General features: G+C 33.0%; 1 protein-coding gene across 1 annotated transcript; it reads right to left on the reverse strand.

The window, feature by feature from the left end:
* Window positions 1–2,806: 2,806 nt before the first annotated feature.
* Window positions 2,807–21,025, reverse strand: LOC145242216 (uncharacterized). The gene is made up of 2 exons (XM_080105215.1): window positions 20,235–21,025; window positions 2,807–6,334 (listed from the first exon to the last, which is right to left on the reverse strand). The coding sequence occupies exon 2, from the start codon at window positions 6,257–6,259 to the stop codon at window positions 5,408–5,410; it is 852 nt and encodes a 283-aa protein (XP_079961341.1). The 5' UTR covers window positions 6,260–6,334; window positions 20,235–21,025; the 3' UTR covers window positions 2,807–5,407.
* Between the last annotated feature and the right edge of the window lie 2,447 nt (window positions 21,026–23,472).

Consider the following 23,472-nt stretch of genomic DNA (forward strand, 5'->3'; position numbering starts at 1 on the left):
CACTTAATGATATAAGCATTAAGCGGAAGATTGTTTCAGCAATCTGCCCCACTATTGTGAGGTGAATATATTTGGAGCTTCAATCAGCCTTGCATGAATGTTGTTTCTAGTACAAGTTTTATGTTTGAAAGGAAAGACTGATAAAAACAGCATGCGTTGAAATGTTCTTGCATGCATAATAATTAGGGCTATGACAAGAGAATATTCTTTTTATTATTTTGACTCTCGAGTATATATCAGTTAATATCTTATATGTTTTTAGATAGAGTGATGTGCTTCTCGATTGATTAACTGTCGGATATAAACTCGAGTGAAAACAATGAAAAAAATATTCTCTTATCATAGCCCTAGTAATAAGCAACAATGATTTTTTTTTTAAAGACATGATGACTTCGGCAATAAATAAATAAATATATAATTTATAAAAAAGCAAAAAAAAAAAAAAAAAACGAAAAAAATAACAGCTAACGAAGAGAAGACAGCAATATTAATCTGTCTTCTGAATAATTTCATAGCATAAAAATAGCGTTACTGTAGCACAAGTCTTACACTATCAGAATAAAAAGTTCCCCAATTGTCAGTGTATACAGTTAGACATTTAAGATTATGCTTTAAATGTTGACCAATGATCAAGTCAACTGACTTGAACTTAGGAATTCCCATAAAAAGTTTGTTTTTAGTTTTAAAATCTATTTGTGAAACAGTGTACTCTTCTTTTTTTTTGTAGATATTAACCAAATTGTGAACAGACAGACAAGAATACGACTTTTATTATAATAGATGACTCATTCTTTAACATTTAGCTGCATAAGAAGGTTTTTGGAATCCTGATTTTAATGGTGAGCTAATGTTCCACAGAATTTCTTCAATTAAAATAGACTATAAGTTAACTCCATATTTTAGAAATTTGGAGATGAAAATTGATAATTTGTTATATTTAGATTACAGTTCTTATCTTGGATGTTTAATTTCACTACATTTCGACCGATATAACTGTAAGGAATGCGTGTTTGTATCCCTATCATCATCATCATCATCATCATCAAGTGGTGTTCTGCCTGGTACAGGCATTGACGGCTATGACTCTCCATCTATCTCTCTCGAGGCATTCATGAATTCATTATTGCTCATCATAAATTTATTGTTGCCCATATATTCAGACTGTCAACATATGTTTTTCACTGTTGTCCTCTGCTTCTTCCACCCATGATCTTTCCTGTCAAGCTAATCTGTTCTATTCCGCTTTTTCTGTAGACATGACCCATGAATCCCATTTGTTTTTTTCGTGCTGTTCTTATTAGAGACCTTTCTGTGTTTACCATTTCTAATACCCCTTGGTTTGTTTTCTTTTCTGTCCAGGATATCTTCAAAATTCTCCTCAGGAACCAAATTTCAGTTGCTTCCAGTCTTTTCCGCGTGGTGTTGGTGATTGTCCAGCACTCACAACTGTATAATAGAACAGACCATACATACGTTCGGAGCATCCTTATAAAATAATTAGTCAAACATGTAGCAGGAAATAAAGAACAAAACCTCTTTTAAAACAAAACAACGAAAGGTTTATTTCGACGGTCAAAGAGTTTATTTGTACAGCAGGAAGTTAACCTGTGTCTGATTGCAAAAGGAAGAACAGAAAGTTTTTTGGGTGCGTACATTGGCCAGCAGTTGTCTTCAGCAAAGGTCGTCTAAATTGGAATGCTCAGTGGATAAACAGGGACAGGAGAAAAAGGAGTGAGGTCTGTCTTCGCTGCTTGTTGGGTTCTCTCCGCTGATTGACCGCGGTTCTCAAAGGGGCGACAAAAAGTTCCTTAGGGGGCAGATGGGTACTTGTACAATTTAATCAAGACATTAAAAAAAATGAAAATATTGAAAAAAAGATTATATTGTACGTATCCGTTTTGGACCTGAAGATCTCTGAAAAAAAAAAAAAAAAAATTTCACTTAATTTGATCAAGTAGTTTTTTTTTTGTTTTTTTTACAGCGGAAACACACATTTTTATGACAGCACCTTGAAGGTAGCCATCTTGGAATTTTGGGACCATACCACGGAGAGATAACTCCGTTTAAAGCACCGACACTCCCTCCCCATCTTTAATACTAGCTTTCCTTCCTAAAAATCGAACCTTTTGCTTGGTATCATAACAAATTGTTTTTTCGCTGTATAAAAAAAAAACACTACTTGATCAAATTAAGTGAAATTTTTTTTTTTTTTTTTTTTTTTTTGAGAACTTCATTCCATAACGGATACATACAATATAAACTTTTTTTTCAATATTTTGATTTTTTAATGTCTTGATTAAACTATACAAGTATCGACAGATGGAATCACTGCACCCCTGATTGATCAATGTGTCACCGAATCACATTGATCTGTGACAAAAAATATTAATTTTATTTCTGACTGCTACATAACCTCTGACATTTTTCAGTCTGCAGTGATCTTTAGTGTAACAGATAAAAACGATAAGAGTTCTATGCGAGTCATCTGAAGATTAAAGGCTCGATTCTCAGTACAGTCGATACGACTACAATTACAAATTATTTAAAACTTTTACCTGATCATGGTTGATGGAACAAAAGCAAGATATTCTTGTAGATTAAATAAAGGGCATCATCCGAAATACCATACAAATTCTAGAGTTTGACATAAAGATTTCTGAACACACCTGGAAATTGGAGGTTACATCAGTCAAAACTTTGTTCCAAAAGTAAAGCCTCCTATTTTTTTTTTAACTCAAAAAGTTGAAAAGCTATGAAGACAGGCGTGATAGGAGTGACCTTTTGTGCTCCAAAATTTATTTTTTCACATAGTCACCACCATTCTCAAAGCCAACGTTGAATGATGATTGTGCATGGGCATCCGCAGTTCACTTTGTCATACCCGGGTCATTCCAAAAGTAAAGCCTCCTATCTTTTTTTTTTTTTTAACTGAAAAAGCTGATGAGTCGCAAAGACGGGAGTGGTACCATTAAAAAGAGCAACCTTTTGTGCCGCAGAATTTATTTCTCTACATAGTCACAACCATTCTCAATGCACATTTGTCAGGAATTCAATGATGCATCTCATCATGTACTTCTGATGCACATCCATGACAGGAACTGCATTCTTAGAGTCGCACACTGTCAATATCTGTAACAGAGAAATGAAACTTTCAGGTCATAAATGCATAAGTTTAGTCATCATAATAATTTACAATCCAGTGTGATCCATTTGGGTGGAGTAAAAAATAGGAGGCAGTATTTTTGGAACGCCCCTTGTCCATTTTTGGAACGCCCCTAAGTCCATTTCATCAATGATCTCTATTTAAGCTATTCTCTATTTAAGCTATTCTCTATTTAAGCTATTAAGGCAATAGGATTTGGAAAGTGCAGTGGGTTATTAGGTATGATATTTAAAATTGTAGTTTTAGTAAAATAATTAGTCATATTTTCTTTGAGCTTCTCATTTTTCCCTAGATAAAAAGAATGTGAAATTAAAAAAAAAAAAGATAACAGACAAAATTAATATTGACATTATCATCATCATCATCATCATCATATTTGGTTTCACATCCGTTTTAGATGCTGGCATGTGTTGGACAGTTTTTAGAGATTGCTTCCAAAACTAACATATCACTAACTCTGTATTCTCCTTTCTCTAAAACGCATCCTCATCACTTACTCCCATGTTTTCTTTGGTTTTTCCCTGCCAACTGAACCTGCTACCTCAACTGCTCTACATCCAACCAAAGAACACACATTTCTTCCAATATCATAATTCCAACAAAGTTTCCTGTTTAACACACACATCTTCATATGCTGTACAGATTTGATTCTCCTCTGAGGTCATCAAATCTAAACCTGTTTCATATCATTTCTCACCATGCAATGCATATCTGCAACCTTCACTGGCCAGGTTTCACTTCCACGCAACATCTCACTATATACGCACGTCTGATAGACTTGTCCTTTGCTTGACACTATTAACATTGTTCATTAGTAATGGTAAAAAAGCCCTGAACATGCTCCATCCTTTGTTAACTCTTGTAATCACATTAGCACCTGCTCCACCTTGTGCAGTAGCAAAATAATATTGGATTGCATGGACAAGGATGTCTTGTGTTTATCTCCTCAATAGGTAGTTAGAATTTATTACAATAGAGGAGGTTTGGAAAAAGAAAGCACACTAGGACAAGTGTGATTTGGCCTACAAAAAATGCCTGAGCAGCTCTGTCGACATTCGCTGATAGGTGGCACCTTAAGCGATTAGCATTAAACTAACCCTTTCTTAAAGGGAGAAAGTAAAGCCTGGGAAGGTAGACCTCCTAGGACTGAATAGAACCAGACCTCAGCCCGACAGAAGCGGATTTTTTGAGGATGTCTCTTTGACTAATATGAGAAACCCCTCCTCAGCATGCGAACGAGCTAAGAATGGATGGAATATGTTCAGCGAAATTCTATCCTTACTAACCAGCAGAACTGGTAGATTCTAAAAGATAAATAAATAAATAATTTTGTTTGTTTTTTTTTCTTAATGGAAATTGCTTCAGACAAGCCATAAAGCCACTTGCTGTAAGAAGCTAAAAAGAATGAAAGATGAATAAATTACATAAGATAAATGGAGTGAAAGGTCGAATAACTTCAAAACAAAAGTCTTTTAACTGAAAATGATAAATCCAGAGGCAAGATAATCAAACTGGAATATTAGCATGGCAGTAACAGACCCAGTTATCCATGCCAGAAATACATCAAGAGACACACATCCATGAACGAACATGGAATCAATGCGACCCTCGATGCTAATTAATCAATGTCTCACTGAATCACATTGATTCGCAAGAGAAAATAAATCTTAATTTTATTTGTGACTGCTACATAATCTTCGACCTTTTTCAGTCTGCAAGGATACATGGTGTAGCAGATAAAAGTGACGAAAAATCTATGCAAGCCGCCTGAAGACTAGCCCGACATTTAGTGTGAATTGATGGAGAAGTTTCTCAAATTCGGTCTCTTACAATGCGGGAAAGCTTCAACTAAAAAATCATTATGATCTTATTCTTTACCATTATTGGTCAGTTATCAGACAAAGAGAATCTGAAAGAGACCCCACCATCAGTGTTCAATAGGAAAGCCCTTCAAAAACCCAATAGGGAAGGAAGGGATGACAAGGCTGACTGACAAAAAAGCTATTCTAAAAAACATTTTTAAACAATCCATAACTTTACATATTTATGTATTCATCTATTTTAACACAGAAAAATGTTTTCATGTTTGAATTCTTGTACTTATTAAAAAGTTCTGTAGCTCATCAGCATGTACCTTTCCTGGGACAGGTAGTTTGAATTTTTTCACTTGACAAAATGTTATTCCTACCTCTTAAATAATCATATATAGTGTTTTGTTTTAAAGCAGAGCTCAACACGCTAAAACTAGCCGCAAAGTTCAAAATCATAAATCGTCACGCCAGGGTGGGTTCGTACGTGTTTTTTCAGATGGTCTTTCCGTGAGAAACTCTTTTCACACATGTGACAAACGAAGCGAGTTTCCTCGGTGTGAGTCTTGATGTGTCGTTTTAAGTGCGACTTGTTGGAATAAGTTTTTTCACAGACTTGACACTGGAAGGGGTTTACGCTTGCGTGTACTCTCATATGAGCTTTTAACGCAGAACCTGCGGCGAAAGATTTATCACAGATTACACATAGGTACGGGGTTTCGCCTGTGTGGGCCCGGACGTGCAACTGTAGGTTATCATTTCGTAAAAACACCTTTCCACAAACCTCACAAGTACACGAGGTGTCCCCGGTGTGCGTTTTTAGGTGTCTTTTGTAGTGTGTATCTCGGGAGAAAGACTTGTTACAGAGTTCACAAAAATAGGGCGTCTCACCCGTATGTGTTCGCATATGCGCTTTTAAGGTTCCATTGTAAGAGAATGATTTTTGACAAATACTGCACGAGAATGGGGTTTCCCCCGTATGTGTTCTCATATGCGTCTTTAGGTTACATTTAACTGAGAATGACCGGTCGCACACTTCACACTGATAAGGCGTCTCGCCCGTGTGTATTCGCAGGTGTCTTTTTAGATCCGTCGTGTACGAGAAATTCCGCTTACAAACATTACACTGGTAGGCGGTCCTTTTCAGGCTGGCGTTTCTCTCGGCGGCTATCTCATCGAAGATGTTAAAGTCCGGATCTTTCTGATCGTCATCTTTTGCATCCGGATCAGGAATTAAAATGGGTTTCACATCAACAGCTTCACCACACAGCTCGGTAGATGATTCCATAACTGAAAGAGATAGATTCTTCCCTTCTCCAACAGTTAGGTTTCCTTGCAGACGACGTCCTAGAAATTTTACAGGCTGCAAATAAAAATAAAGAGATATAAACAATGTTGAAAGTTAAAAAAAAAAATAGATAGATAATAATTATCTATATATTAATATGGTAGTGTGTGTTATTTTGTATGTGATGTTTACATTATTTTTCTTCTGAGTGACTTGTTTTAATTGTTATGACCTTCCATTTCTTGTAAAAAATTATTTTACCAAAAATTGTTCATAAGTTTTGGTTTCAGTTTCGATTATAGCTGAAGGAACTCAAGTTATACACATATATACATGCATATTGTGACCTAATCTTTAAATTGGATTATATATTTAAATAAAAATTTAAATACTTAATTTTAGACTGACGAGATATATCGTTTTTTTGTTTTTATATTTTGTCGCCGAGGTAAAATAAAGCATGATTCCCACAAGATACGTTAATACAGTAGTCGTTTTGGAACTGAGCGAAAGTCTAATGTACTGCCCTCCTTTAAAACCTTGCAGAGACTTTACCGGCTAGAGATTTCGTCAAGTCTATTTTTAGACTGGATTGTGAAGCAGAGAGGAAGAGGGAGGAACCGGAAGTGGTATCGCTTCCCCTTTCCCTTTTTTTAACTGGACACTAGCGGAAGTCGCTCTTTTCGGTTTTGGTCGCCAACCTGTTAAGAGGTTTCCCTCCTCGTGTGAGGAGGAGGGGGGGGTCGACTTCTTCCCCTCTTGCGAAAAGGAGATACCGATACACGACACATGGACAACGCAACCCTCTTCTTCAGTCATGCGAGAGAATGCGATTAATTTACTTTCTCATGAAAGAGACGATGACTTTTCCCCCATCATGCGAAGGAGATGCGGATGTACTGAATGAGGACGATGTGATATCTTATCCCTCACGAGGGAGACAGATATATAACGCGCGAGCAAGAAAAGAGAACACGTGAATTTGTTATCAAACTTTTCCTCCACCAAAGGAAATATCTTGGATTAACTGCGTCATTGACGAGTTGGGAAACACACCAGCAAAAGAAATAAAAAAAAAGAAAGGAAAAACAAAAGAGACCTGTAAGTGCAAAGACTTTGATTACCCCCCCAAAGGACTTTTGCTTATTTCAATACGCGTAGATATACTTCAGATTCCATAACTTTGAATACATTTCTTTTTCTTTCGTTAACTCTTCCTTTTTTTTCATCTTAAATAAATCTATTTTTGTATCATTTGGGAAAGTGTCTGTTATCTCGTTATTTCATCGCATTTTTATTGTGTTCATCCTTGTGTTTCTATCAACTTGTTTTTTTTTTTTTGCTGTGTCACATATGCAATAAAGAGAAAAATACTTGGGTTTTTGCTTTCCCGTACATTCCCTTATACCCCTCCCTTTCGGCAATGTGTTACAAAGGTAAACGATATTTGTTTTATCATTAGGTTTCCGTTCATACCCCTACGTTATAAATTGCCTTACCACCCCTTTTATCGCATATGTAACAATATATTTTTTTCTTTATAAATTTTTATTTCAGTTTCAATTCAAGCTGATGCACTTAAGTCATATGGATATATTTTTTATTTTCGAAATCATAACTTTATAATATATAAAAATCGATAGAAAATTTACTATAATAATATATATAAAATCTGCATAAATTAAAATATCATATTTAAGCGTATTTTATGAGTGGGCAATGCTGGGCATCCCTGCTAGCTTAGATAAATACTTTTGCAGGTTTAACCAAGAGCTACAATAACATCAGGGCCTCTTCATTTACACTGAACATCCAGAGAATGCCAACATCAATATATTACATATGAAAGAGTCTGCTGTGGAATTTTCATAGGTCCCGCTAGTAATAATAATAATAATAATTACTCTACTAAAACTAGGTCCAAGTGCTACCCAATCATAAAAAACTTCCTTAACCCTATCATGTTCAAATGGCACTCCCAGCTAAATAAAAAGATTAGCACAATCACATCTAATCACTTCGAAGAGTAGAATCATCCCTTCTTGCATAAGATTTATACCCCATAACAAAATTTTAAAAAATTAGTTGACTGCCCTAAAACGTTAATGGAGAATCATTTTATGCTCAATTCATATGCAAAACTGATCCTTCAATCTAAATTCTAAAATAATTGTTTCTATTTTCTTTTTTTTTTCTGATAAGTTCTTTAGGATGTTCCCAAATAATTGTCTAAAAAAAAAAAAAAAAAAAAAAAAAAAATCTCATTTTATTTTCGAAGGTGGGTGGGGTAACAAATGGTGTTAATTTACATTTTTTCTCATAAAATATCGACTGAATATGTTTTAACTTTATTTTTAAATTTAAATCTGTTACATGCATTAAAATGTTTGTGTAAAAAGCATGTTCAAAGTTTATTTTGTGAATTGAAAAGTTTTTTTTTTATGTGCAATAAAAATATTAAAAATATGTTCAGGTAAAAGAAAAAACATGGCTGTTAGCAAGAGAAAGACTCCAATCTGAAATTGAGATAAACTTTCCAACCTAAGGGAAGGAAGGGATCACGGTCTGCCTGTCTCGGGGGGGGGGGGGGGGGCAGTAAAAAACAACAACCAAAAACAAACTGAATGATATACTAGTGATTAGTAAAAACACCTGTAAAATAATTTGAAAAATGTTTTGTTAATAAAAATATCAATTTTGGTAAATAGAAATAAAAAAAACTTTAAAGAATTTCATCTAAATTTGTTATTTGAACCTGCATATATTTGCCACAATTTAGCTTCATTTACAGTTCCTATTTACTTACCTCCCCACAAGGGCAGAGTTAGATACAAGGTCGGTTTTTTAATGTGGAAAAATCCAGTTCTCCAAAAGTTTAAAATATTAAAAAAATGTTTGCTCTAAGAAAAAAAAAAAAAAAAAAAAAAAAAACATGGTTGTTTGCAAGAGAAAGATTCCAAGCTGAAATTAAGATAAAATCACTCCCATCCAATTTTGGCCTTGTGCTACATCTTATTTTATAAAGAATTTACTAACATTGTGAAGTTTTTTTCATAAAATTTTAAAAAGGTAAATAAAATCACAAATTTCATTTGGATTAGTTGAATAATTTATCAAGGACACAGAAGTTGAAGGAAAAACTTTTTTATTTTGATAATATTAACACATTTTTATGAAAATCCTCCCAGACAAGGCATGAAGCCATTTAATGTACGGAGCTAACAAGAATGAAAGATGATTTTCACAAGACATGAGATATCTATTGGCTTGAAAATACCAAGACGATAGATAAGAAAAGAATCATCAGGAAGGGAATTCCACAAGCCTTGAGTTCTTGCAAAGAAGCTACTAGAATAAGAAGCTGTATTACAATGAAGTATCAAAACAGTGAATTTGTAAAGACCACTAGACCAACGAGTCAAACAAGCTGAAATAAAGGAAGCAGAGATTAGATCAGACAATTCTATGATAGTATTTATTGAAAAGACCGAAGCTAGCATATATATATAGGGACATAAATCAGAGTTTCTTTTAAAGAAACATCTCCAGGTTTGTACCTTTAGGGAGTTGGATGATTGCTTGCAGCTGGGTACCATTCCACAATAAGCTCTAAATCTACACCATTGTCATTCTTTTTCATTGTTGTTCTTTCTTTTCATTCTAAATAACAGCAGCAGCAGCTCTGCTGTTTAAATGCATCAGCGACCACGGCTCTTCAAATTGTAGAGCCATGGTAATCTCAGGAAGAAAAGTAAAGACGAGAGTTTCCTGTTGCTTTCTGTCTTGATTCGGGGTTGCATCTCCTCCAGTGAGTTAAATGCACCCCCAGATACCAATTGGAAATTTCTAAGACTCAGCACAATACATACAGCGCCTAGCCTTCCCAAATGGTCACCCATCTAGTACTGGCCAGGCTCACCCTTGCTTAACTTCAGTGATCTGGCGAGAACCGAGGTGTCAACCTGATTGTGCCATTCTAAATAACAGGTTTAGAAATGTTATTGTTGTTAGTCCAGACGCTCTTTGTAGCAGTTGCCTCATTTTTTATAGTCAAAGGACTCACTTCACTTCTTAGTTTTATTATATTCTTGCTAATACTACAGGAGATGTGACACAATGTCAGAAAGTGTAAGGTTTGAAACCAGAGTCCTGGAGGAAGAGCACTCAAGGCAATTAAAAATTGGCTGGACATATACCCCCTGGTAGGTGGGGGGGGGGCTCAGACGATTAGCAATTCTCAAGGGACGAGAAGGTTGGCTTTTTAAAACAGGAACTAGGAAAGTGGGCTTTTTAAAACAGGAACTAGGAAGGTGGGCTTTTTTTAAAACAGGAACTAGGAAGGTGGGCTTTTTAAAACTAAGAAGATGGGCTTTTTAAAACAGTAAAGTGCCATACCTCAGATCGACAACAAAAATGTCATCCGCAAAAAAATGGCAGAAACTTTGTTGGTCTTCGTTTCTTTGTTGGATACAGACTTTTTTTAAAATCTATATTTTACACTTACAGTTGGACATGCTTTCATTTATTTCTTATACCTACTGCAAGCAAAAGTTTATTCTAGTACTTCTTGCATTCTAAATTACAGAGGAGAACGCCCACATCAATATAAAATTGCAATGATAAAAAAAAATCTATTAAACATTGCAAAATTCATCTCCTCAATTAGAAAAATAGGGTTTGTATTACTATACACATAGATTCGAAAAAGTTGTCAAAAAACAACAAATAAATGTTATCAAAGGCAGGAGAAGTTACTTTTCTACCTAACTGAATAATTTTTTAGTGTTTTTATTTAATGTAAAATGTTTATTCGGCTCAAAAAACATACAGGGTTATTGATGTATTTGAAAAATACAAATGGCGACAGACTCTTAGTTGAATATGTTAAGTTTGGGAAAATGAGTTAAAACTAAAAAATTATACAAAATAATGTTAGAAACTCACTTAATATATGTTACCGTGACATAGACTGACATATTCGGTGAGTTTCTAAGATATTTGTTTTTTGACAATTTTTTTTAATCTATGTGTATAGTAATACAAACCAGAAAAGCACATTAAGCAGTTCTTAATTAACAACTTATTATCCAATTATCTTTTAGACAAACAAATTAACTAGAAACCTCGATAACACTAATAACCAGCTAAATAATTCTACATCAACATATCCTACTGCAAACAAATATATCTGAATATGAAATTATACAAAATTTATCTCAACACATTTTCCTGTCAATAGATGGTCATCTCTTGAAGTCTTTCTAATAGATTATTTAAAAAATTTTTTTTACACAGGAGTCAATATTTATCAAGGTCCAGAAGCCACTCAAGGATAAGGGTTAATGAGTATACAGTAGTCAATGGGATAATATCGTAGTAATCGTTAGTAGTGGAAATTTGGTAAATTGGATTACTTTAGGCCATGGTTCAGCAAGAATTTGTTTACGTTGGACTTGAAGATGACCAAATTGTAGTCAGAACAGAATTTCACAGACATGCAGTTCTAAGACAGAAGCTTTGTTCATGGAATCTACGTTTAGATTTAGGCACAGATAAAAATTATTACATTAATTATTTAATTTAATTTAAATAATTACAGATGAAATTATTGATAGTGGTTTCAGTTAGACGAGTGTTTTTTGTGAAAGTTTAGCGAGGGAGGTACATAGATTGGAGCTCAGACGAGCACTTTAGTTTCGTTTTTTGTTTATTCATAGTAGTGTTCATCACAAGGAAACCGCTTTCTACCATTAGACAAGTAAAAACTATGCAAGAACAAAAAAAAAAAAAAATGGCATACATTAGACGGTCACAAAGTCTTCATAATCTCTAAAAAAATAAAAAATTAAACATCATATCAGCTAATAACTGTCACCAATTGTGTGAGGATGTAATGTTCAACCAAACTGTATATTTTTATTATCAATATTTTTGTCTAATTTTAGAGCAATTACCGAGATTCCATGTTACTGTCAGACATTTTTTTCCAACAAAATTGTTACTAGCTTTTTTGGAACCAAAATACGCTTTGAAGTTATAGCACACAGATAAAATTATTCAGATAGGTAGAAGAGTAAATTATCTTGCCTTTTATAAAATTTATTTGTTTTGTGTTAGCTTTCATCTCTCACAGAAAGACTGCCTTGCATCATTGTGAGCCAGTAAAAATGAAAAGGCAAGCCTTGACCACACTATACATATATGAATAGTTAATATCCTCGATCATGACAGACTAACATTCATCCAATCAAGTGTTTTCAGTCTTTTTATTAAGATCTCTAAATGCACAATGTGTGGCTGCATCTGACTACCGCAAAGGAAGATTAAATCTGGACAGTATAGGGAGATGTGTGCAAAACAGGAAATTTCAATGGTATGATAAATAGGGCTATGACAACAGCATATTCTTTTCATTGTTTTGACTCTCGAGTATATATCTGACACAGTTAGACACAATCAACCGAGAACCACATCACTCTATACAAAAACATAAGATATCAATGGATATATACCTGAGAATCAAAACAAGGTAAAGAATATGCTGCTGTTGTAGCCCTAATGATTACACTGAAAGAAGGTAATTATCTCACTTCTGCCATGTGGTACAAGGCTAGATGGTTGGTTGATTTTTTGTTTTACGGCATATCAACCCTTTTCAGGTTATTTAATGCCGAATCAAGTTATTTTGAAGAAAAGTTTTTTAATAGAATACATATATTTTTTTTTTCAAGTCGGTTTCTATTTAACCCATAGTTGGGACTCTAACAGGTACTACCACTCCAGGTTAGAGTGGACCTGGGAGCAATGGCAATTAAAGGGTGTCTCCACACTCCCCAAAGCCCGCAAGCTGGGGCCTCACCATCGGATATAGTTTAAGGTCATATCCAGAACCACAAGGCTGGAGGATGGGAGTGTTAGGCAAGTTCATATCAAAGTTGATGTCCTTAAGGGAGCCACCCACTTTCTTATCTGAATTTAATATCCGAGAAAACAACCCACTCAGCTTTTTCACTTGTTCATAAGTTCATTCCTGACCAATTTTATATGGATCAATTGATGACATACGCACTGAAGTTGTATTAAGGAGTGACAATTTAATAAATGAATTAATTTATTATCTTTTCACAACTCCGTGGAAAAATTTATCTTTAGTTGACCTTTGCCAACTAAAGATGTTCGTTTACTAGCCAAATAGAAACCCATATAACTTTTGGAATATGATATCTTTGTTCTGTGACGAGTAAGTATATCAAAGAATTTTCTGTATTTTGTTTTTAAATAAATGTAATTCTAAATAACTGTAGAATTTTATGTCGAGACTTGAACTCCAGATTTTTATTTTAAACGGCTTTTGTTTAAAAAAAAAAAAAAGAAAGAAAAAAGGGGTATATTGTTCTGTTAAACCTTTTATTGTTTAAATAATTTGATTTTGTTTGTTTTATTAAAAAAGATAAATGTTGAAAAGACATTTTTCACTCAGTAATGAGCTTTGGAGGATTGTCAGGGGGGGGGGGGGGGGGAAAACCATAATCACCAAAAGATTCCAGTGTTATTATTTCTTGTTACTTGGGAAGAAAAAAAAAAAAAAAAAAAAAAAAAAAAATCACTCGTGAATACTCGCTATGGATAGTAAATAGCAATTTAGATTTGAAATACTATTATTATTGTTGTTAATATAATTATATAGTTTTACCTTATTTATGGTGCTAAGGTGGAGTGTTTTTATACGGAAACTCGAGTTATTAGAAGTTCATTTATAGATGAATTTAGTACATGGATATGTTGAAGTGTTTTGTCTGTAGATTCCTGAAAAGTACTTTTAATTTATGACTTATCGGTAAAAACATTAATTTAAAAGTAGAACAAACATTTCAATGGTATGGCAACATTAAAAGAAGATATTTACCCCCCCACCCCACCGATGGTAAGGTATAGTTCAGGGAGCTGGGGATGCTAGACCAAATGCACTAAAGGACTTTAGACACTTTGGACCCAGAAAAGGACTTTGGACACTTTGGACCCACAAAAATGTCTGAGCAACCCCATCGGCACCAGAGGACAGACCATAAACAATGCCTTTTCAAAAAGAGAAAAAAGCTTGGGAAGGTGAACATCTTAGGACCACCCAGAACAAATATCTCAACCAACAGAACAAAGCTAAAAGATGCTACAATGGTCCACCTTCTGTCAAACTGATCCCAGACTGTTAACATGTGAGAAAGAGATAAAAAAAAAAAATTAAAAAAAAAAAAAAAAAAAAAAGAAGGACCTAAAGAAAGATAAATAAAGACTAGGTCAGAGTTTGGTTAGTTGGGAAGTGATTTTCTAAAAGCTGTCAAGCACATTCTAGCATGTAAAACAGATATAAAACTGAATATGAAAGAAAGGTTTTGAACCTGTCGAAGCCGACATACGTAAATAGTCGGAAAAAGGCGAATCAAAACAAAACAGTGTCAAAATTAAAATGAGGCTGATGAAAAAAATAATGAAAGAAAAAGGCCTGTCGTATGTTTTATTTACTTATTAATAAGGTGCATATTCAGACTGGCACTTATGGTAGCATTTAAAATTAAAGAAAATCCAGAAATGTCTGTATGATGTACATACCAGTCAGGATGAAGATGAAAAAGTCCAAAAATTACGTAATTTGATCAAGTAGTTTTGTTTTTTTATTAAAAAAAATGAAATTTTACTTGGTTTCGATGAGGGTGAAAAAAATAAAGTCAAGCAATCAGTGAACAAGGGTAGACAACCCTAATGCACATGAAAACTGTCAAAATAATCACTGATAACCTACTGTTACTATGATTTCTTGAGAACTGTCACTTATCGGTAAAAAAAACAAAAAAGAAAACGACAAATTTGTTTTTCATAAATACAAAAAAAATTACTTGATCAATTTTTGTGATTTTTGGAATATACAATCTCCATTCTGGTACAAGTAGGTGCAATAGAAAAGTTTTTCTTCAATTTTTGTTTATCGTTAAAAATGCCAATTTGTATTATTTATTTATTTTCTGACAACGAAAATCAATAATTTTAATTTTTTTTATTTTATGGTAAAGTTTTTTTTTTTTTTTTTTTTTGATAAATTGTTTTTTATGTGGTTTTTTTTATTTATTTTACTTTAATTTTTGGAGCTTTTGAAACAAACAAAACCCAACTAGATTAGAGTTAGTTTATGATTGGGGTAAGAGTTATAAAAAAAAAAAAAAAAGAAAAGAAAAAAAGAAAAAAAAAGAAAAAAAAGAAAAAGAAAAAAAAAGAAAAAAAAGAAAAAGAAAAAAAAAGAAAAAAAAAAAGAAAAAAAAAGAAAAAAAAAAAGCAGTTCATATTTTGTCCAATTCAGTTAACCTACCAGCAATGTCAAAAGTTACTTAACAGGTAAATTTGTCATCTGGTTCTACTAAGCGATTCAGCATTTCCCGGCTGTTTATGCAAACAATCGAAAGATGCCAAGTAAAAAGTTGATTTTGTCTGGTTCAGAAGCTGTACTAATATCAAAATAAACAACAACAACAACAACAATAATAATGATTATGAGGATATGGAAGCAAAGAAACTTATTATTTATGTCAGAAGAATAGTGAAAAAGATGAATTTTTGAATGAAAACAATTACATCTAGTCTATATATTAATAGAATATCGTGTGTGTTATTTATTTTGTGTGCCAAGCTTACATCCGAGTGACTGTCGTTTAATTGTTATGGACTTCCATTTCTTGAATTCTTCATAAGTTTTGGTTTCAGTTTCGATTATAGCTGATGGCACTCAAGTCATTTACTTCTTATAAATAATTTTACCAAGAATTCTTCATAAGTTTTAGTTTCGGTTTCAATTATAACTGATGGCACTCCAGTAATCTATCTTTTTTTTTTTTTTTTTTTTTTTTTTTTTTTTTTTTTTTTTTATATAATTTTATCAAGAATTCTTCATAAGCTTTGGTTTCAGTTTCAGTTATAACTGAAGAAACTCAAGTTATATGTATATTTTTTTTCATAAGTTTCGATTTGGTTTCAGTTCAAGCTGATGCACCAGTTCATATGGATACTTTTTTTGGGGGGTGGGGGTAACTGTTTATTTTAACTGTAACACAATGCCGACCATTCTAGTTTGTGTTTTTAGGGGTTATTGAGGCTGCTGAAAACGAATTTGGCATTTCAACCCATCGCAAATTTACCGTCTGCATGGTATTAACCCCTGCAGCCCTGCACCCTAGGACTATTTTGTGCCTGTTCACCGCTTTCGTTAACACTTTTCTAACATGATGCGTTTGCATAGTAAAGTGACTTTTCACATTGCGGAAGAATCTTTAGCGGACATTTTTTTTTTTTTTACATAGGCGTTACCACTTATCAAGGCCGAGAGGCCACTCAAGGATAAGGGTTAAAGAGTGTACAGCAGTCAAAAGAACAATATAGTAATCGATAGTAATGGAAATTCGGTAAATTTGTTAATTTAAGTGGAACGGCTCATCAGAAACTTGTTTACTTTGGACTTGAAGACAACCATATTGTAGTCAGCTGGAAAGCAGGAAAACGGAAGACAATTCCACAGGCGTGCAGTTCTCAGAAAGGAGCTTTGAAATAAAGTTTAAAAAGAGAAAAAAATTGGTTCATTTTTTGTGTTACGTAGATTTAATACTTTTTAATTGATCGAAAAGATTAAGTTTTCACGCACGGTTTACAAAGACTTTTTTTTGTTGTTGTTTTTTTTTGAAGCGGATAGTCAATTATATAACTTGTAAATTTTTTAACAGTTGTTTCTGCAGTTTAATTAACTGCTTTTCTGTAAGTAACGCGACGACATTAACCGAGCAGAAGAAAAGTTTAATATTTCACACAAATTCTGTTTACATTGGCGGAAGGGGGCGGTGGATGTTGTGGCAGCCGCAGCCACCACAACGCAAAAACCATAAAATGTTTTTGTAAACCGCTTGTGAAAACTTAATCTTTTCGATTTAAAAGCATTAGAAACTATGGTATTTTTTTTTAGATTAGGCCCACCTCCACAATTTTCTTTTAAATGACAACTTTTAAAAGGTTTTCGACAATGCTGACTACGAAAATCGCATTGAAATTTTGCAGAAATAATTAGTTATCGAGATATAAAAAGTTGTATTATGCATTGTATTTTTTGGCGGCCATCTTTTTTATGCACGTGCAATGTCAGTCATAGATGAGTAGATTTGTTTATGGCGCGCGCACGCGCGTAAAAAAATGGCCGGCAAAGAATACAATGCATAGTACAACTTTTTATATCTCGATAACTACTTATTTCTGCAAACTTTCAATGCGATTTTCGTATTCAGCATAGTCTAAAACCTATAAAAGTCGTCATTTAAAAGAAAATTGTTGAGGTGGACCTAATCTGAAAATTTACCAAAACTATGTAACACAAAAAAATGAATCACTTTTTTTCTTTTAAACTTATTTCAAATGTTCGCTAAAGATTCCTAGATTCAAGTAATCATGTAATGTGATCATGTAAGAAAAGCATTTACAAAAGCAGTGAAATGGCGCAAAATAGTCCCAGGGTCCAGGGGCCAGGGGTTATACCATGCAAACGGTAAATTTGTGATGGGTTTACATGCCAGGTTCGTTTTCAGCAGTTTCGATAACCATTACAAATACAAACTAGAACGGTCGGCGTTGTAATAAAATAAACATTTACCCCCCTTTTTTTAAAAATTTAAATCACAACTTTATAATATATAAAAAGCGATAGAAAATTAACTCTATAATATATACGAAATCTGGGTACTTATACAGTTTAATGACGACATTAAAAAATGGAAATACTGAAAAAAAAATTTTTTGTACGTACCTGTTATAGACTGAAGTTCTTCGAAAAAAAATTTCACTTCATTTGATCAAGTAGTTTTTTTTTTACAGCGAAAAACAATTATTTATCACGGCTACGTCAAGGTGGCCATTTTGGAAATGTTATTGCAGCGCCCAGGAATTCCCCAAGGGCAGGTAGCTTTCCCCAAGGGCCGGTAACTGCCCTACGTAGCAGAATACCTCCATTTTAGGCCAATCTAGCCCTTTTTTTTTCCACCAGAATGAGAATTTTTTTTTTTTTTTTTTTTGAAGACAGATGCCATTTTTGGAGTGTTTTTTTTTTTTTTTAATTTGTAACAGAAGAAAATAAAAATAAAATATTAGAAAAATTAGAAATATGCAACCGAAATTTTCGAATTAAAAAAAAAAAACTTAGGGTTTGTATTACTGTATATGGATATGTTTTTAGTGTTTTTATTCAATGTAACATGTTTATTCAGCTCGAAAAGCATACAGTGTTTACCGATGTATTGGAAAATTCAAAATGGCGCCAGAGTCTCTCTTTAACACAGTAACTTCAGGAAAGACGTTATAAATAATAAACTAGACAAAGTACTGTTAGAAATTCGCTCAATATATATTACCGTGACATAAGTTGACATATATTCGGTGTTTTTTAAATAGTATTTTGTGTAGTTTATTATTTATAACACCTTTTCCCAAACTTACCATGTTAAAGAGAGTGTCGGGCACCATTTTGAATTTTCCAATACATCGGTAAACACTACTGCGCATGTTTCGAAAATAATCGCGTAAAAAATTCTTCAGTTCTTTGCATTCTTCAATTTCTTGGCATATTCAATAGTATTCTGCTTTAAAAATAAAAAAAAAACGGAAAAAAATTGCAGATGTGATGTGCGCATCTCATTCTGGTGAAAAAAAAAGGCTAGATTGCGAAATCTGGCCTAAAATGGAGGTATTCTGCTAGGTACATTTCCAAAATGGGTACGTTGACGTCGTCGTGATAAATAATTGTTTTTCGCTGTAAAAAAAAAAAAACTACTTGATCAAATTAAGTGAAATTTTTTTTCGAAGAACTTCAGTCTATAACAGGTACGTACAAAAAATTTTTTTTTCAATATTTCCATTTTTTAATGTCGTCATTAAACTGTATAAGTACCGAAATCTGCAAGAATTAAAATATCATATTTAAGCGTACTATACGACCGGGCGTCCCCGCTAGCTTAGATAAATACTTTTGCAGTTTTAACAAAAAACAAAAAACAAACTTCAGTAATATCAGAGTGTCTCCATTTAGCTACACTGAACCTGTATACAATGCCAACATTAATATATTTACATTTGAATGAGTTCCCTGTGGAAGTTTTTACTACTTCAATTAGAGTAATCGGTATCACTACTAATATTAATAATATTACTACCAATAAAGTGGCTTTTATGTAATCGCCTAAAAAAGTTGAATCTAATTTTTAGGGATGGGGGATGATTTAGGTAAAAGTGTTAAGATAAAGGAAACCGATATGTTTTTGATATTTTAATTAGCGGAGTCGGTACTACTACTAATCATAATAATAAATAATACTAAAAATGTAAAGTGTTTTTTTTTCTGACCTAGTTTCCGTTTTCGCCGTTCTACCCCATGTCTGAACTCAAATGAATGAATTTTTTTAATTAAAAAAGAAAACACATTTTAAAAAAAGATATTTAACATATGTTCTACTAGTTGATAAATTCTTATCGAAATCTAGAAATCGATAACAGGTTAAACACACAAATTAGAAAACGTGTCGGGTCATCACACCAGACCACCGGCTGGCCCAACAAACCCAGCATGAATGATAGACAGAAAAAGAAACTTGAAAGAAAATCATCCAATAATGTCGTTTAATAATTAAAAACTAATGGGTTTCACATTAAATTCTGCGATATTTTCAAAGTGTCCACTCGAAGAGAATTCCTCTTTTGGTTGGTTGAAAGAATACGAACCGCTACTACACAAAACACTATTCGCCTTGTTATTGTTTTTGACCGTTGGCTAATGAAGTGATTAATGAATAACCCAGCAATCTGGGCTAAAGATGATTTCTATTCTTACGAATGCGACATTTTCCTGTCATTCCCATCAAATGAAACTCTGAAAGTTATTTATTACAATTATTATAAAACTTACCTTTTACAAAAAGTCAGTCTCTTTTCAGAGGGAGACAGACCAGAACAGGAAGTCGCCGGTGTCGAGGCAACAAAAGTCCCTTCCAATACGCCCGTTATAACTGCCTTCTTGCTCCAGAAAACCACCGATTTTTCTTGAACGTTTTAAAATGTATTTTATTGTAGCCTTCCTTGCACCATATATTATTTCGGTACTCATTCAGAGAGTGATCGATGCTGAAATAATTATGTCATTATTTAAAAGCCATTCTTAACATGGGGAGGGGAAGGTGTTTTGTTCCTATTCTGTACTTTAACCTTACAATTGAATAAAAAAAAAACATATAAAACTTTAATTAAACGTGGAAATGCGATTTAAAAAATAGCGCGGATCACTCTCTGCATTAGCACCATTATTTCACTCCAAAAGAAAAATGATATTCTATGTTAATCTACGGTAGAACCATAAATAATTTGAACGAACCGGCACGAACCGCTTACAGAGTACAGTTGGATCCGGTACTACTCCTCTTATTTATCTCGCTACTGGGTATTTATTTTCTTTCCACCGCAAGAGAGAGCACTCTGGCCTATTAAAAAGTTGCCTGAGCAGCATTCCCCGGTGGGGGGGGGTATGGCAAGGCCTGGAAGAGTGAACCTTCTAGGACTACTCAGGACTAATAACTAATCCCGACAGAAATCGTCCAGTTTCTGCCGAACTAATTGTCGAAAATAGATTCTCCAGTCCAAACGTTTCTGAGTAACTAGGTACAGACAAAAATGAACGAATAAAGCTAGGGGGACATAGTTTTGAAAGCCGATTTATCATAATTTTTTTGTAGGTTTCCAACTACTTTTTGATTGTATTTGAAAGATTAAAGACTAAACTAAATTTCCAAAATGAAAAAAATATTTGTACACGTGAAAAAAAAAAAAAAAAAAAAAAAAAAGTTATGAAACATTGTCTTCAAGTCCGCTAAATTTTGAAGTTAAATAAATTCATTGTAAAAATCCTTTAAAAGATAAATATTAGTTTTCTGGGTCTATTTCAAAGATAATTAGTAAAGTCCTAAGATATTGATTAAAATTTTTTTTTTTTTAATTATTATTATTATGATAATAATAATAATAATAATAATAATAATAATAATAATAATAATAAACACCTTGCTGTACAAAAAAATAGCTTACTTAGACCCAAAACCGAGTGATTTTGCCGTTCGCAAAAGCGCAGCCAACTAAGGTTTTGTAAACACGGAATATACGGAAACCCAAAATTTCAGCCAGTCGAAAGACTGTGAAAACGACGTCATGCAACTAAAGGGAGATAGGGGTGTGTTAGTTTTCTTTTTTCCCCAGAAGTGCATCCCTACATTCCTATTCTGAACGTTTGTATCATTTTTACCATTTTTTAATTTAATTATTTTTCTGTGTTCCTGTTTTTAAATTATTATTTTTTTAATTATTGTTCAATATTACATTACAAATTATGATATGCCGAAAGTTTCACATTCATTTAGCAAGGAAAATATTAAAATCTGACATATAAAAATTATGCGAAACCTGTAATAAAAAAAAAAAAAGTCGAAATATTTTTTGCAATTATAATTTTTTTGTGTGAAAATATTAAATAAACAATGCTTAAATCAATAATATCGGTAGTTCGAGAAATTCATTTTTCTTCGAGTTATATCGAATTCATTAATACAGCCTTTAGGGGCTTTTATCGTAATGTTTCGGTAAAAATTAAATCATTTTTTTATTGTTATATTTTACGATGCTTTATTTATATAAAAAAAAAAGCAAAAATAAATTAAATCATTTTTTTTACTACTGAAAACTATAACTTTAGTAAAGGTATTTTTTGTTTAAACAAAATAATACATTTCCACTAAGATTTAAATAAAAATAATGGGTTGAATATATTCCGTGATCATTTTTTGCTAAATACTGAAAATTTCATTAAAATTGGTTAATTTCCTGATTTTTGGTGAATTTTTAAATAAAGGGAGAGGTCAAAATGTTTATTCATTTTGAGCATCAGCATTCATTTTGCACGTACCTATGAGTAAGTAACAGATGTTGCAAAGAATGTCGGCATTCCTCGATTGGGGCGCCTCCGCCTCGGACAGTTAGTAATAAACTCGACCGCAAAGGCGATGTATACAAACTACTTATGACATTACCATAGATAAACACTCTCTGTTAAATCATGCCTCCTCCCAAACAAAACAAAATAAGATTCTACATTTTTAGGCGATTATGTGCGAAAACACTGAAACATTTATAGAAAAAACAAAAAAAACAACAACCATAAAGAAACAATTATTCAAGAATTTTGCGTAAAATAATACCCATTTCCGGAACATTTTAGTGTTTCAGGGCAGTTAACTGAATTCTTATTTTATTTGTATTTCTTTTTGCTATGGAGGATAAATGCTTCTACTGTTTTTTAAAAATCGATTATGTGTGTTTTTACGATTTTGCCACGCAGACTTTGGGTTAGTGTTAAAAAATTTTTGGTTAACTACTCTAAAAAGCTACAATGGCCCGGAATGGGGGAATCATTATAAGTTAATTTTATATAAGAAATAGATCCCTCATTCTAAATTCTAAGGTAATTGTTTTTTTTGTTTTTTTCCTTTCCACCAAGTTTTTTAAATGTAATCACTTAAAAATAGCTGAATCTCATTTTTTTTTTTTTTAATGGGGACGGAGGTGTTTACGGAGGGTATTAATCTACAATGATAATCTACTTATTTTAGCCGAGTAAGAATGAATAAAACATCCAAAATATTAGTTTATATTTCAGAAAGGGGAATCAATTGTGCATATAAATTTAACGTAAAATGTTCACCAATTACATTTAATGTCCTTAAAAAAAAGACATGTTTCTTGGAAATTAATTGTGCATTTGTAATATTTTTTATAGAATTACTCCCGTCCCCAAATTCTTTTTCACCCTTTCACTCTTTTTTCATGTACATCGCCATAACTGTAACTTTAACTGTAAATGGAAGTTGTATTACAATGAAGTATTATAGTAGCAGGTTTATGAAGACCTTTAGACCAACGAGTCAAACAAGCTGAAACAAAGGAAGCATGGAATAGATCAGACAATTCTGAGGTTGGTTTTTTTTTTTTTTTTTTTTTTTTTTTACACAGTGATCATCACTTATCAAGGCCCGGAAGCCACTCAGGGATAAGGGTTATTTCAAGTACATTACGTTAGTGTGGAGATTTGATGAAGTGTTTACTTA

The sequence above is a fragment of the Euprymna scolopes genome, chromosome 21 (genome assembly GCF_053919585.1).
Source record: "Euprymna scolopes isolate OS-2025 chromosome 21, ASM5391958v1, whole genome shotgun sequence".
NCBI classification, from domain to species: Eukaryota; Metazoa; Mollusca; class Cephalopoda; order Sepiida; family Sepiolidae; genus Euprymna; species Euprymna scolopes.

Coding starts and splice junctions, on each gene's coding strand:
- LOC145242216 (XM_080105215.1), bottom strand. CDS start 6,259: ATGGAATCATCTACCGAGCTGTGTGGTGAAGCTGTTGATGTGAAACCC.